The sequence below is a fragment of the Amphibalanus amphitrite genome, unplaced genomic scaffold (genome assembly GCF_019059575.1).
Source record: "Amphibalanus amphitrite isolate SeventyFive unplaced genomic scaffold, NRLGWU_Aamphi_draft 000440F_arrow, whole genome shotgun sequence".
NCBI classification, from domain to species: domain Eukaryota; kingdom Metazoa; phylum Arthropoda; class Thecostraca; order Balanomorpha; family Balanidae; genus Amphibalanus; species Amphibalanus amphitrite.
In genome coordinates this window covers 116,908-133,509 of record NW_024881934.1, presented here as the reverse complement: position 1 = coordinate 133,509, position 16,602 = coordinate 116,908, and the positions used below count along the sequence as shown (strand labels likewise).

The window sequence follows — 16,602 nt, the reverse complement described above, 5'->3', positions numbered from 1 at the left end:
GCCCCCGCCGCGCGCCCGCTGACCGCGCCGCGCCGCGCCCACAGGAGGCGTTCGATATCCTCGGCTTCACGCAGCAAGAGAAGGAGAACATTTATAAGATCGTGGCCGCTGTGATGCATCTGGGTACGATGAAATTCAAACAGAGGGGCCGCGAGGAGCAGGCCGAGGCGGACGGCGCAGAAGTAAGACGCCGCGCCGACGCTGCTGCTGCCTGGCGGCTGGCCCGCGCAGTAACACGCCGCCGCCATCTTGTTTGGTTTCCTTTCAGCAATGGCGCCGCTGCTGCTGGCTGGCTGGGTGCCGGTTTTACGCCTCATCGCCTGATATTTGCACACTGCGTAATGTGCTCCGCGTGACTGCGTAATGTGCTCTGAGTGACTGCGTAATGTGCTGACTGCTCGGAGTTTGGCAATGCTGAGCTCTTACTAGCCTCAAGGAAATAAATCCGAAAAATTTGCACCAAATTCAAAACTTTTACCTATATCTGCCGTACCTAATGCTTACCTATGCCTACCAACCAATAGGTTCAACCATCGATATTAGTTTTTCGCGAATATTTATTTAAAGTCTGGACTGTACCTAGTCATCAATTTCATTTGTTGTCAACAAAAAAAAAACGTCATTTTCGGGGCCAGAGTGTTCGGCTTGACGATTATGTATGTAGGTGCTGAAAATGTGCTGAAATGCTGAAATGCTGAAATGCTGAAATGCCTATGTGCTGAAAAGAAGCGTTACTAGTTGGTTAATTTTGCTGGGTAACAATGACAACTGCACGTTGTTCCCGTTCATCCCACTGCAGTGCCGTACACAGCAGCTGTGACCTAACACTAACACCTTGGCACGTACCTATCTTCTCTCCAGTAGCGTTTTGTACTGACATGTCTGCCGCTTTTGGAGCAAAGCTTGCGGGTGTCAGCTACCAGCTACTCTGGGAGTGTCTAACTCTACTGCTCACTGAATGGTGTCCACTACCAGGGCCACCAGTCACAGACTGACTGCGTGTACCTATGTGTGTTTGGTTGGTGCCCTATGTGTCGGTGAAAAGCACTCAGATCTGCTCTGTCCTGGGACTGGGCTGAGTCGCCCCCACTGGGATCGCCCACTTCACTGTTTCTCCCCATTGAACTTCGTAGAGATCTTTTAAACATACGAAGAGAAGTTACACTGATGAGGCGAAGTTCTTGGCAGGTCGCCCGTTTCGTGATCACATGGGTAGGTATCATGTTTTCGCCAAACAGCAGCTCTTCGTATGTAAGATCTCTGCGCAGTGGGAGGCATGCCCCCCCCCCCTCCCGACCCGGGTCGAGCGGCACAGACTGTCGGCATGTCCCGGCCAGTGACGTCACACCCACTGTCCAGTGACGTCACCCTCTCTGTCCAGTGACGTCACGGCTGACTGGGAGCCGGCGTCGTGTGTCCCCGTAGTGTGTTACCCTGTTGGAAGCGTCCACCACGGGACCGGATGGACCGTAGCACCCGGCCTGCACCCACCCGGCACCGGCCGCGCACCCACCCGGCACCCCGCACCCGACCCAGCACCCCGCACCCGACCCTTGCCCAGGTGACGGCGCGCAGCTGTTGTCGCGCAGGGGGGCGGTTCTCGCAGCGAGGTCCCGGTCAGTCAGCCCAGACTAGCGCGCCCCGCGCCAACGTGTGTGACGTCACTGACCGCTGACACCGCGTGTGACGTCACCCGCAGGAGGGCGAGCGCGTGGCCAAGCTGGTCGGCGTCGACGGTCCGACGCTGTACCTGAACCTGTTGAAGCCCAAGATCAAGGTCGGCAACGAGTTTGTCACCCAGGGCCGCAACAAGGACCAGGTCAGTGACCTCTGGAATTGGACTAGTGACCTCCGACTAGAGACCAGGGACTGCAGGCACCTGAGGTCAGATATGCACCTCAGACTAGAGAGCGGGTCAGCTACCTCAGCGACCAGGCTGGCTGCGCAGGGCTCGGGACCCGTTTTGTGGACCCAGCAGTGAGACCGAGTTCAGTGTCGGGTCTTCTGCCAGCATCCCGGTCCGCAACAGCGCCGGCGCCGGCTGGAGCTGCAGTGTCGGCCAGTTCAGACATATCCAATATCCATGTAAGTTTGACTCGGCCCTGTCCTGCCCTGTCCTGTCCTGTCCTGTCCTGGCCTGGCCTGGCCAGTCCTGCCCCGTCCCTGCGCTGCGCTGCCCTGGCCTGTCCTGCCCCATTCCTGGCCTGGCCTGTCCTGGCCTGGCCAGTCCTGCCCCGTCCCTGCCCTGCCTTGTTCTGCCTTGACCTTTTCTCCGACGTGATTATGTGATTTGAACTTACCTGACCTCAGTTTCCCTGCACTGTTCTGAGTGCGCTGAACTGACGGCTGACCTGAGCTTCTGTGCACTGTTCTGACCTGACCTGACCTGACCGGCCGCTGCAGGTGTACTACTCGGTGGGCGCGCTGGCCAAGGCCATGTACGACCGCATGTTCAAGTGGCTGGTCAAGAAGGTCAACCTCACCCTGGACACCAAGCAGAAGCGGCACCGCTTCATTGGCGTCCTCGACATCGCCGGCTTCGAGATCTTCGACGTGAGTTTGCCGAGAGTGAGCCGACTTAGTCGCGAGTTAGCAGAGTTAGCCCCGAGTTCGCCGCGAGTTACCCGTAGGCTAGCCACGACGGTTGAGTAACGAGAGCTGGCCAAGTGCAGCACACTTAGTTTACTTAGCTCAGTGGCGCCGGTGCGCTCATCAGCTTTGCGTCTTGATTAGTTGACTTTACGGCAATGTTCCGCATAATCGGATATTTAAGATTTAACATGGGAGAACTCTTATTGAATTTTTTTTTCTAATTAGTCACGTTTTATTGAAATGCATGTCCATGGGATGAAAATGCGAAGCTAGTTACGTGAAGGAACGTATAAAATACGTTTGAAATGTTTCTGTGTCGATGTACAATGCATCTATATTACAGGTTCTCAACGATAACAAACGCAGTTCTCACTTGGCAGCCCTCAATAAGGCAGCAATAACACAAGTCACTGCACCAGTCCAGCACAGCCAATCGCTGCGCGTCCACGGCCATTATGACGTCACAGCTACTTTGAGCACAGCTCACGACGTCACGTCAGGGCGCCGCTGAACACCTGAGGACACAAAGCAGTCCATACACCGAACATACGACACACGTCACGTCAGGCGCCGCTGAACACCTGAGGACACAAAGCAGCCCATACACCGAACATACGATGATACGACACACGTCACGTCATCCCCACCGACTACGACAAATCAAAACTTATATTGACCGTGGCAATCAATTTACCCTAGATGTATGTTTGGCTACCTTTATCTCGTTTATGAGCCTTGCAATCATCATGATGAAAACATAAATATCAAATAGGTACTTGACGTGCTTCAATGATGAATAATATAATATTCCGTTCCCAGAAACTTGGGTTTGGTAGAAGAAGGTATGCGATTCTGCCCACTCACATGGTCATTTGATCTAAAAATAACGTGAACCATTTTTTTCTTTAATCACAAAAACGGTTTACAGGCAGTCCTTTAACAAACCTTTCCAAACAGACGCTTCAGTCCCAGTGACGTTTGACCTCTATTATCAGTTCAACGGCTTCGAACAGCTGTGCATCAACTTCACCAACGAGAAGCTGCAGCAGTTCTTCAACCACCACATGTTCGTGCTGGAGCAGGAGGAGTACAAGCGGGAGGGCATCGATTGGGTCTTCATGGACTTCGGCATGGACCTGCAGGCGTGCATTGAGCTGATGGAGAAGGTACTCCCGGACATGTCCCATAGCGACCAGAGTGTGGCGCGCGCGCGCGCTGCAGGCCTCCCCGGGCTGCGCTCTGAGCGAACAAGCCCAGTCCGGGCATCTCCGGATTTCCGCCAGTGGCCCCGGTGTTTCCCCAACTTCCCGTGTCACCCCGGATTGGAGTGCTCCCTGCCGAAAATACCCCACCCCACCGAGTTTGCCCTGCACGTGGCTTCAAGCCGATGTTTTGAGACTCCTGTGTACAGGCCTGCGGTGAACTATCGGCTACAGACAGTGTCTCGCCGGCCTATCCACTGGCGTCCTTCCAAGCATGTCTGAGCGCGACAGAACCCCGGGCCTGTGCCTCCCCGGCCTTCCCCGCGTGCTCCCGGCTTCCCCGTGCGCCTCTTTGTCTCCCTGCATTATCGGTGTGCCTCCCCTGTGTGCCTCCCAGCTCTCCCTGCTGCGTATTTCGCTCAGACCATTTAGTCTGCTTAGTCGGGTAGTTTGCACCGACTCTGTACCAGTGTCTCCCTTAGGCGACAGTCGCTGTGGCAGGCGTGGAGGGTGCAGTCAGTTTCTGATGGCGGTGGCCGCTGTTTGATATCACTGAAGATAAATGGGACTTCTGGAATGAAGCTTCACAACATGTAGGCACAAGAAGGACAAGCTGAGATTTACGTGGTCCGCACGTGGAAGAGCATTTCAAGCAATGAAATCGTTTCTGAAGCGCCAATGTCTAAAGTTTGCCTGTAAAAAGGCTAACATTCGTTGAAAGGACCTATTGTCTGAAGGCATAAGTGTCTCCTTGCACTGTGGATTCACATGGCCCTGGATATAGCTGATGAGATGGACATTCACCACGAGACTGAAGCAGGGGGCTCTGGCAAGAAATTTCAGTAAAAGACTGCAGAAGACTGCGTGAAAGACTGTCGAATGTTATACACAGGAGTCTGCGCTCGGAGGATTTTACTGAAGACCTCACGGAAAGCTCTGCGGAGGGCGATTTTCACTCTATAGCTCAACTCTTCTGCAGCTTCCAGTGCACTGTCGCTGGCCTCAGACACAGTGCCCACAGCCACACATGCAGCCTCTGTCAAGGACTTTCAGGTGTTCACTCATCCCGAGGCCCTCACCTGGAGCACACCTGGTGCCAGCTCTTCGTGTCCTTGTCGCTGCGGCCAGTCCTCCGCGCCGTCACCCATCCCACATCTCTTCGTTTCCAGTTCAACGGCTTCGAACAGCTGTGCATCAACTTCACCAACGAGAAGCTGCAGCAGTTCTTCAACCACCACATGTTCGTGCTGGAGCAGGAGGAGTACAAGCGGGAGGGCATCAACTGGGTCTTCATGGACTTCGGCATGGACCTGCAGGCGTGCATCGACCTCATGGAGAAGGTGATGCACGTACCGGCCTCCGGTGCCGACTTCTCTCTAGGAGAAGACGATGGTCTCCTGGCAGCATGGCGGACGATGTAGGCGTCGCTTTCGCGGCTCATAAAACACTACCAGCTAGCCGGGTACACGGTGGCCGGACTGTCGGTTGGCTGGGGTAGTGCCGTAGCAGTGCAGTGTCGTCCTAGTGCACTGGGTCAAAGGCCGCTTCTAGAGCATGACTACAGATAGCGTACGTAACAACTGGTCGCTGCATGATAAATAAACTGAAGTAGCTAGTGATGGTGACGTAACTTGTATGCTACTCTATTTCTTTAAATAATAGACAGATGACAGAAGTAATTGGCCTAACTCTTTAAGTTAACCAGGATAGCGTATGTCTCATTGAGTGCATCTCGTAGATTCAACGCAAATCGGCTGAGGTCTGGACCCAGGTACAGGTAAATAATTCCGCTGCATGCGCTGTCTCACGTCGCGGATGCTTTGGACTCTGCTGTGCTGTATAACCGCTGCTGCATGCATCCCTACGTGTCTGTTGGCCCTAAGGCGAATGCTGATGACCATATCGATGAGATTGTTGGTCGATGATGCTCCGAGTAGATGTAGTGGTTTAGGTTTTCTGATATATATGTAAGATACCGTAATATCTTTGTTCATTTTTACAACTGATTGAATGTAAGAACAAGTTGCAGGTGCCTATAACCATTTTAGTCGGCAGCTGCCACAGTCTCGATATAGCTCTGGTTTGTGAGTCGGCTGACTGGCCGAGGCAGCGCGTCTCCTGACGCAAACAGTCTCACTGTTCCCCATATTCCAATCCCATTGATCATGTACAGCTCTGCTCGCGTTCGACATCCCTCCAACCTGTACATCTATGTATATCTATTCTGAAACCCTCTCCCACCATCCCCTGTGAACATCCCGCTCCGTACCACCACTGCTGACCGCCGTCCCGCCACTGCTGCGTACCGTCACTGCTGACCGCCGTCCCTCCACTGCTGACCGCCGTCCCGCCACTGCTGACCGCCGTCCCGTCACTGCTGACCGCCGTCCCGCCACTGCTGACCGCCGTCCCGCCACTGCTGACCGCCTTCCCGCCACTGCTGACCGCCTTCCCGCCACTGCTGAGCGCCTTCCCTCCACTGCTGACCGCCGTCCCGCCACTGCTGACCGCCTTCCCTCCACTGCTGACCGCCGTCCGCGTGCGCCGCAGCCGATGGGCGTCCTCTCCATCCTGGAGGAGGAGAGCATGTTCCCCAAGGCCACCGACAAGACGTTCGAGGAGAAGCTGAAGAACAACCACCTGGGCAAGTCGTCCTGCTTCATCAAGCCCAAGCCGCCCAAGCAGGGCCAGGCCGAGGCGCACTTCGCCATCGTGCACTACGCCGGAACGGTGAGCGTGTAGGGGACCTGGCTCTGACAGTGGAGGGTTTGGGTTTGGGAGGGGCTGGGGACCTCTGAAGGAGAGGGTTTGAGGACCTCTGATAGTGGAGGGTTGGGGACTTCTGACGGTTTGGGTTTGGGGACCTCTGGGGACATGGTGAGAGACGAGTGCGGGGATCACTGGCGGTACTGATAGTTTGAGGGCCTTTGACTGCATGAGGAGAGACAAGTGACTATGCCTAGTTTAGGTGTGTGAGTTTTTGAACAGCGAGCTTTGCGGCCAATCCTCAAAACATTTTGTAACATTTTGCATTTGAGAGAAGAATTTACTTCAGAATAACTGAAATAAACGGTCTCTGCATCCTACTCTTGCTGAAATGAATGAAAACAAACGGCCTCAGCGCCCTCCGACCGACAGTGCTCGAGCTGGAGTCCAACGAATTCCGCTCCCTCTAGCCGACAATTGGTGGCGTGGACCTGGTCAGGCCAGGCACAAATAGATGAACCACATTCCTCTCGAGTCACCCGCTCTCAGGACCCTGATTGGCTGGCCCTCACTACGCCACCCTCTGTCAAGGTCCTGATTCGCTGGCCCCTCACTACGTTATCCACTCCCAGGACCCTGATTGGCTGGCCCTCACTGCGTCATCCGCCCCCAGGTGGCGTACAACCTGATTGGCTGGCTGGAGAAGAACAAGGACCCGCTCAACGACACGGTCGTCGACCAGTTCAAGAAGGGCTCCAACATGCTGGCGCAGGAGATTTTCGCCGACCACCCGGGACAGTCGGGCGGCCAGGACGCCGGTGGAAAGGGTGAGCTGATGCCAGACGAATCGGTGAGGGTGTCGCAAAAAGGGTGAGGACACATCACCATTCACCGGTCCAGCTTGTGAATAACAATTACAAGCTATTTGAAACTTCACGCAAACGACCAATCATTTTCTGATATCAGCCCTATCGCTTGACTCGAGTGTGGCACTCTTTTTCCTAGCGTAATGTGATGGCAGGATTTAATGTCACACTAAGCATGTATACCAAATATACCATAAATGGGTCGAATAAAAGTTGTGCTCTGAAAATGGACTAGGACTTCGGAACCAAGTTATAAAGTTACGTGTCCCAGCTTTTGGATTTAGATCTGCCTAGCTTAGATAGGAACGGGCGTAACACACTGTCACGAAGATTTCCTCGTCGAATGCTGTCTATATGAGCGCTAACATCGCAAGGCGTTGAAAATTGTTCTGTTGAATCGACTTGCTCGCTTTCTTGGTCACTTCTCACTTTGGTAATTTATTGCATTGCAACTGGAGTCAATTCGCCACTGTTGCCGCAGTGGCTGGGTTTGTTTGCCACTGTTGCCGCAGTGGCTGGGTTTGTTTGCCACTGTTGCCGCAGTGGCTGGGTTTGTTTGCCACTGTTGCCGCAGTGGCTGGGTTTGTTTGCCACTGTTGCCGCAGTGGCTGGGTTTGTTTGCCACTGTTGCCGCAGTGGCTGGGTTTGTTTGCCACTGTTGCCGCAGTGGCTGGGTTTGTTTGCCACTGTTGACGCAGTGGCTGGGTTTGTTTGCCGCTGGTTGCCGCAGTGGCCGGGTTTGTTTGCCGCCAGCTGCCGCAGTGGCTGGGTTTGTTTGCCACTGTTGCCGCAGTGGCTGGGTTTGTTTGCCGCCGGCTGCCGCAGTGGCTGGGTGCGCGCTCTCTGCTCTGAGACACTGACGACCACCTATTGCAGGCGCCAAGCGTCAGAAGGGCTCAGCATTCCAGACCGTCTCGGCCATGTATCGGGTAAATAGAGCGAGCAGGGCCGCGGCTCTGTACCGCGACGGCCGGCCGCCGCCGCCACTCTGGCTCAGTGAGAACCCGCAGCGTGGTCCACTGAGAGTCCTCGCTGCTGACTGAGGCGACATGCAGCGGTCGCACCAGCCCGCCGTTATCCGGCAGGGACCGTGTCCCGGCGCGGCTGGTGTGACCGCGAGGCTCGGTCTGACCTCAGGCCTCAGAGTGGCGGCACCGCCGGCCGCCGCCGCCGCCACACCGGTGACGTCACTGGTGGCGGCTCGCTGGACGGCTCTGACCGGACGGTGTGGCCGGCCTGTCCAGACCGCCACCAGTGACGTCACCGCTGTGTACCGCCGCCGCCGTGTCTGACCGCCGCGCGCGCCGGCCCTCTGTTCTAGGCCGTAAGAAGGGTGGCGGGTTCGCCACCGTGTCCTCCGCCTACAGGGTATGGTGTCCTCCGCCTGCAGAGTATGGTGTCCTCCGCCTGCAGCCCGGCCGCATGTCCGTCTGTCTGTCTGTCTGTCTGTCTGTCTGGGACTGGTCACTGTACCCGCAGTGTACCCCTGTACCCCCGTACACAGCGGTCCGGACTGTATCACTTTGTACACTTTGTACTCTGGAGGTCAGCAGCATGTTTGTCTCTGCATCATCCGGGCCGCGAGGCGGACCCCAGTTGGATGGGGGGGGGTCCGTCTCTGGGGTGCTGCATCCGGGCCCTGAGACGGGTCCGTTAGGGGGGGGGACCTTTGGGGCACAGGGGCACTGTTTCCGCAGTGACCAAACCAAGTTTGGCACAGTCTTTTTTGTCTGCTGGAGCTGGTAACTTTGGGTAGGCAAATCTTGGAATGAAAATCACTACTATTTCCTACAGTTTCAGCAAGCAGCTGATAATCTCTCAAATTTTACTCTAACAAAAGCACTTATTTAGATATTGTTGCATTTAATCAAAATTACTAAGTGGTTTCTGTTATTTTATGTTATGCTCTATTCTACTCCATTTATACATTGTGAAATCAGAATGCCTCGTAGGTCCTCTAACTATATTTGGGGAAATTATGGACATGCGCCAACAAGAGTAGTGCACTAAATAAAACACGAATGATGTACAGATTCTATCACTGTGAATGAACTTTGTACTATCTACTCTGTAGTTAATTTAGTTTTGAGACGCCACTGAATCCTACAAAATTCAGTTCTGACAGCCTGCATCGTGTTTTATTTTCCTTTGATTAATCAGTACCAACGATACCTATAAGATTTGCATTTTCGAACGCATGTTTATTTCGAGGATAATTTATGTTTATATTACGATGATTGCCGTGTACCCATGTTCCTATTGAATGTTGTAACATGTTTCTTTTTAAGACGTCAAATAGGGATAGGTAACAGAAATGGTTCGTGTCATCGAGTTCGTGTCGTACTGCGTAAAACGGCCATCCATATGGCGGCTTACGTTAGCTCCCCGTACCGGTATCACACTTTTGATTGACTTCGAAAAGGTGCACGACCTCGATAAATTTGCAGGTCTCTAGTTAGCTTGTACTTATACCTTTTCCTGGATAATTTGCAGCAACGTAATATTATGTATTTACCATAGATGGTAAATGAATAGATCTATTCACTTGGCCTGAACAAATGTCCCCTCATTCTGAACAAATGCCCTCCCAGTGCCGGCTGTGCCGTGGGTAAAGTGAGTGCACCGTGCGTCTGACAATCACCAGGTGATGTCACGGGTAGCACCGCCTGGGTGACGTCACAGTCCCGCCCCGCCGTCTGTGCCAGCACTGGCCGGTGTTGTCCATCATGTCACGTGACCCGGGTGTAGTGACTGGTCTGGAGATTGTTATCGGTGGCCGGTGTTGTCCATCGTGTCACGTGACCCGGGTGTAGTGACTGGTCTGGAGATTGTTATCGGTGGCCGGTGTTGTTCCATCGTGTCACGTGACCCAGGTGTAGTGACTGGTTTGGAGATTGTTTTTGGTGGCCGGTGTTGTCCATCATGTCACGTGACCCGGGTGTAGTGACTGGTTTTGAGGGTGTTATCGCTGGTCTGCGACTTTTTCAGGCGTCTTGTGTCCTGTCTGTCTTTGATGTGACTTTATCAGGTGTACCTATAGCGACGGACAGGTCAAGGGCTCATCCCTGACACCCCTGACCCCATGACACCCCATGACACTCCATGACACCCCTGACACCCCTGACACCTCTGACACCCACTGACACCCACTGACACCCGCTGACACCTACTGACACCCGCTGACACCCGCTGACACCTACTGACACCCGCTGACACCCGCTGACACCTGCTGACACCCGCTCTTTGGCAGCGGCTGCCGTTCGGTCTGTCCGGCGAGGTATAGCGGCGGTTAGCGGCCTCTCCCTGCGCAGGTAGCTGGCCCCTGGTCTGATACCCCTGGCGACGTCACCGGGCACCTGCAGCTGCATGGAGCCGGCGCCCGGCGCGCGGTGGACATGTAGCCGCCCTGTCACCCCCTGTGGCACCGTCCCGTCACCCCCTGTTAGAGCCACCACCGAGGAATGCAGCGCCGCCAGCAGCCGAATGACGCGCACGCCGCACACCCTAGATGGATGGTGTCCCCTACTCCCTAAAGGAATGGTGTTACCCTTACCTACGTAGGAACAGTGTTACCCTGCAACAGGAATGGTGTTACCCCACAGTTAAATGGTGCTGCTACCCTAGATGAATGGTGTTTTTCGTATCTGAATGATGATTCCTTCGATACGAATGTCGAGAAGACCCTTAGAAGAGTGGTGTTAACCCTTCCGAATGCCGCACCCTCTAGAAGAATGGTGTCACCTCCTGCACAAATTTCGTATGGTGTTCCCTTATTTATAGGATCTATATGTTACCTCGCAGCCGGAATGGCGTTACCCCGGTAGAGTGGTGCTACCCTAGTCCCTGGTACATGTTATCCTGGTAGAATGGTGTCGCCTGGGTAAATGTGTCACCCTGTGGAATAGTGCGGCCTCCGTATGGGCTTCCATGCCGGCCGAGCGAGACAGCTGGCGCTCCCTCCCTCCCTCCCTTCCTCTGAGGAACGTACCCCGCCGTGACCTCCGGTGACCTCTCCCACCGCTGTATCGCCGTGACCTCCTCCCTCCCCCCTCCGTCCGTCCGTCCCTCCGTCCGTCCGTCCGTCCCTCCGCCCGTCCGACCGTCCGTCCGTCCGTCCGTCCGTCCGTCCGTCCGTCCGTCCGCCCGTCCGTCCGTCCGTCCGTCCGTCCGTCCGTCCGTCCGGAGCAGCGGCAACCCACCATAATCCCACAGGCGGATAACATCGCCAGTGGGAGGCGGGCTATCCAACGGCCCGCCAGTGGGAGGCGGGTTATCCAACGGCCCGCCAGTGGGAGGCGGGTTATCCAACGGCCCGCCAGTGGGAGGCGGGTTATCCAACGGCCCGCCAGTGGGAGGCGGGTGCAACCCACATCACATTAAAGACCGAAAGAGATCCTTCCTCAAACCCCAGATACCATTTACTGTTCAGAGAAGATATTCTTTGCACCCTGGCGGCTGTTTTGGATCCAGAAGGGGCTTCGACGGGTCCCTGTAGCCTCCGAGTGGGTCCTTCGTGCCTAGGTGGCCCCGCAGTGGCCTGCAGCAGTCCTCCGGACGACCTGAGGCCGCGACCCGTGACCCACCGACGTCCGCGATATCGCGTCATCGGCGTCCCTTCGAGCCTTTGTGTCAGGTGTTCCAGCCCGGTGTTCCATCGGCACGTGCAGCGCCTCAGGGACTGAGGAGACCCCGCGCGGCTCCGCGCGTATCTGCGACCTCCGGTGACCGCTATTCTCACCCTTGTGACCCCTAGTGTGACCCCCTGTGACCCCGTAGTGACCCTGCATCTCTGCAGTCTCGGCCCGGCCGGATAGCAGCATTCGTTACACTGCTCGCCGAGTTTATTACTGAATGCGAGCTGGTTACCCCTCATGTCTGCTCGACCCCACTTATCCCAGAAGTGACCCTAGTGCGGCACCTGGTGTTCCGTTGAAAGCTGCACGCGTCGATAGAGTCCACGGGGTCAGTATAAACAGCCTTGTGTAGCTGGGGACAGTATTGACCTGGTGTCAGATGGCAACATTGGCCATGAACGTAACCTGGTTTCGTGTCATAACTTGTAAAGAATATTTAAAAACGGTGGATGACAGAATGTGTTAGCACCTCGATCAGTTTGCCGGGGTCTCTGTGCTGACTGATGGGGCGCCGCTCTCGAGGCCCTGCGTTGGCACGGCGCGCCGGCCGCCCTGGTTAGAGGCGCACCAGCAGGCCTGGGGAGAGGCGGCACTGCGCTGTGGGCAGCGGCACCACTGCGGTGATATTCCGCCGGTTCTGCCCCACTGACGTCACTGGCCATTTCCCTAGGAGCAACTCAACAATCTGATGACGACACTGCGCTCCACGCAGCCGCACTTCATCCGCTGCATTATCCCCAATGAGCTGAAGGCGCCCGGTAAGGCGGGAACCACAGAGTCCGCACGGAACCGCAGCGCACCGCGGAACCAGGAGCCCGCACGGAACCTGCACGAGGAGCCATGCCCTCCCCTTCGTGAAACCCTGGACTGCACATGGCGTCTAGAACCCGTCCGTAGACATAGACCATAGACACTACCTGGTGACCCATAGACACCTAGTGTCTGACCCATAGACACCTAGTGTCTGACCCATAGACACCCACTGTCGGACCCATAGACACCCACTGTCGGACCCATAGACACCCACTGTCGGACCCATAGACACCCACTGTCGGACCCATAGACACCCACTGTCGGACCCATAGACACCCACTGTCGGACCCATAGACACCCACTGTCGGACCCATAGACACCCACTGTCAGACCCATAGACACCCACTGTCAGACCCATAGACACCCACTGTCGGACCCATAGACACCCACTGTCGGACCCATAGACACCCACTGTCGGACCCATAGACACCCACTGTCGGACCCATAGACACCCACTGTCGGACCCATAGACACCCACTGTCGGACCCATAGACACCCACTGTCGGACCCATAGACACCCACTGTCGGACCCATAGACACGCACTGTCGGACCCATAGACACCCACTGTCGGACCCATAGACACCCACTGTCTGACCCATAGACACCCACTGTCAGACCCATAGACACCCACTGTCGGACCCATAGACACCCACTGTCGGACCCATAGACACCCACTGTCGGACCCATAGACACCCACTGTCGGACCCATAGACACCCACTGTGGGACCCATAGACACCCACTGTGGGACCCATAGACACCCACTGTCGGACCCATAGACACCCACTGTCGGACCCATAGACACCCACTGTCGGACCCATAGACACCCACTGTCGGACCCATAGACACCCACTGTGGGACCCATAGACACCCACTGTCAGACCCATAGACACCCACTGTGGGACCCATAGACACCCACTGTCGGACCCATAGACACCCACTGTCGGACCCATAGACACCCACTGTCGGACCCATAGACACCCACTGTGGGACCCATAGACACCCACTGTCGGACCCATAGACACCCACTGTCGGACCCATAGACACCCACTGTCGGACCCATAGACACCCACTGTCGGACCCATAGACACCCACTGTCGGACCCATAGACACCCACTGTCGGACCCATAGACACCCACTGTCGGACCCATAGACACCCACTGTGGGACCCATAGACACCCACTGTCGGACCCATAGACACCCACTGTCGGACCCATAGACACCCACTGTCGGACCCATAGACACCCACCTGTGTTAACTCCGGGATGGTACCGGGACATCACTAGTTCACTAGTGCGCAGATGACCTCTCGGTGGCCCTCTACTGACCTCTGACCTCTGAGTGACCCTGAGACGCTGACGCGGCTGACGACCCCGGTGTGCGCCCTGATATTTCCCTCTGTTATACAATGTGTGTGCTGTGCCCCAGTCGGATAGATGAGCTCCCCTAGCTAGGCTGTGAGTGTGACGCCAGTAGTCCCCAGTCCACCCGCTGTGCCTCCCCCTGTGACCTGGCATGTGACCTCATATGTGACCCGCCCACCAGCGCGGCCACTCGCTGCCCAGACAGTGTGTGTGCCTGCCGTCCCTCCCCTGTGCACGCCCCCCCCCCTCGCCGTCCGTGCTGTGCCGTCCTCGTCGCCGCTGCCCCCCCCCCCCTCATGACGTCACACTCACACTGTGTGACGTCACGGCGGACAGGAGCAGCTCAACAACCTGATGGTGACGCTGCGGGCCACGCAGCCGCACTTCATCCGCTGCATCATTCCCAACGAGACCAAATCGCCCGGTGAGTCAGCACTTACACACACCGATCACAGGGCGCCGGGCACAGGGCGCCACTCACAGGGCGCCGCTCACAGGGAGCCGGTCAGAGGGAGCCGGTCACAGGACGCCGGGCACAGGGCGCCGCTCACAGCTCACAGGGCGCCGGTGACAGGGCGCCGGTGACAGGGCGCCGGGCACAGGGCGCCAATCACAGGGCACGGGGGTGGACAGAGGTGGACACAGGTCAGTCGGTCACCGGAACACAGTGCAGAGGAACACACACGGTCCCGGAACACTGGGCTCCGGAACACACAGGGTACCGGAACACAGCGCATAGGAGCCTAAATAGCACCGGAACGCAGCGCACCGATGGTGGCACACAGGCACTGGCGGATCCAGGCTTGCGTTTTTTGGGGGGGGGCCAACTCATGCAGGAGCCAAACCTAGGGTACCCCCAAATCCTGTTTTCTCATCGGATTTAGTCCACTTATTTTTCGTCACAGCCCTGGCACTATGAATTTTTTTTTAACTAAAAAGAAAAATATATAAATGGTAGCCCACCCGACCCATGCCTTTATATTAAAACACTTACCATTGTTTTTATCGACCAGTTAAAGGGACCCTCCCACCTTAACATTAGATTTGAGCTGAGATAGCCAAAATGGGGTCCCTGGCTCACAATTACCGGTTTCGGCACGCACTCACAACATCGAGAAATGCCTTAAATCGGAAATATTGAATTTCAAAATTGCAGCATTTTGATTCAGAGGGGCTAATGCTTTTGGATGCCCCTCTGAATGTGTGACGTCAGCGGAGATCTAATGATTTTTTTAATATTTTACTAAAACGTTTGGTAGCATGCGGTGGTATAGGCTGCTTTGCGCGCAACAAATGCCGCACTTTCAAATAAAGTCGCTAGGAACAGCAGCGGATATCCCAAAAAGTAAACAAAAATAAAAGTATAATCTCTTGAAAACCGGTGAATATTTTTCGATAAAATTTGGTAGATATTCGTTTTCGCCCTTTCTGAACCTAGCGACATCGTTTTCATGCCAATTCATTAACTTTTTTGAAGGTGGGAGGGTCTCTTTGACCCGCTTCGAGTCAGTGCTTGGGTCCCTTTGCGGGCCGGGAGGTGGTAAAACAGCCTTGTCTAACTCGGCTCCTGGGCCACGCCCTGATTGAACTATGTTTCATTATCGTTTGGGGGAGGGGGAAAACGGGCCACTTTAGGCCTCTGGGAAGGGGGCATGGCCCTAAATGCCCCCTCCCTGGATCCGCCAGTGTAAGAAGAGACCATTGGAGCTGCAGTTAGGTACCTCAGACATCAGGGTACGCCCTCAGATGTATGTATAGGACTCGCATGGAGACCTCTTATGCTATAGTGTACTGAAAGGACCCAAAGGAGCCTGTCTATATGGGTTCCCGGAGATAGACGTGGGCCCTCAGGAGCCCGCCAGAGCCCCAATGAGGGATAAGTGAGGGATACCAAGTGCCTGCAATTGCATATTGCATAAGCCATAACGCCTTTACAAATCAATATATTATGCATCAGTGGCAGATCCAAGGGGGGCCACGGGTCATGACCCCCTTGGTGCCCGGGGGCACCACAGGCCTGTCGGGGGCACCACCGGCCTAGTAGGGGCACCACCAGCCCGCCAGGGGCACCACAGGCCTAGCAAGGGCACCACGGGCCTGTAAGGGGCCCCACAGGCTTGTCAGGGGCACCCCAGGTCTGTCAGGGACACCAGAGACCTGCCAGGGGCGCCGCCGGCCTCGCAGGGGCACCATGGGCCTGTCAGGGACACCAGAGGCCTAGCAGGGGTACCACAGGCCTTACAGGGGCACCACCGGCATTGCAGGGGCACCTTGGGCCTGTCAGGGGCACCACAGTCCTGTCAGGGCCCAGGGGCACCAGCGGCCTAGCAGGGGCACCACAGGCCTGCCAGGGGCACCACCGGTCTAGCAGGGGCACCATGGGCCTGTCAGGGGCCCCACCGGCCTCGCAGGGGGCACCACCGGCC

The 16,602-nt window shown here is 56.0% G+C and overlaps 1 protein-coding gene across 50 annotated transcripts in view; it reads left to right on the top strand.

Annotated features, from left to right (window-relative positions):
* The window catches only part of LOC122391490 (myosin heavy chain, muscle-like), an 84,110-nt gene that overhangs the window by 31,831 nt on the left and 35,677 nt on the right, over nt 1–16,602 (top strand). For 10 of the 50 annotated variants that reach the window (XM_043385477.1, XM_043385451.1, XM_043385470.1 and 7 more), the window contains 8 exons: nt 45–182; nt 1,700–1,819; nt 2,404–2,553; nt 4,964–5,134; nt 6,345–6,524; nt 7,174–7,327; nt 8,243–8,295; nt 14,513–14,600. In XM_043385477.1, the coding sequence (XP_043241412.1) occupies nt 45–182; nt 1,700–1,819; nt 2,404–2,553; nt 4,964–5,134; nt 6,345–6,524; nt 7,174–7,327; nt 8,243–8,295; nt 14,513–14,600 (1,054 nt within the window). Of the gene's footprint in view, nt 1–44; nt 183–1,699; nt 1,820–2,403; nt 2,554–3,587; nt 3,759–4,963; nt 5,135–6,344; nt 6,525–7,173; nt 7,328–8,242; nt 8,296–8,687; nt 8,735–12,670; nt 12,759–14,512; nt 14,601–16,602 lie in introns of all 50 variants that reach the window. The other 40 variants (XM_043385478.1, XM_043385469.1, XM_043385488.1 and 37 more) reach the window with 10 other exon arrangements.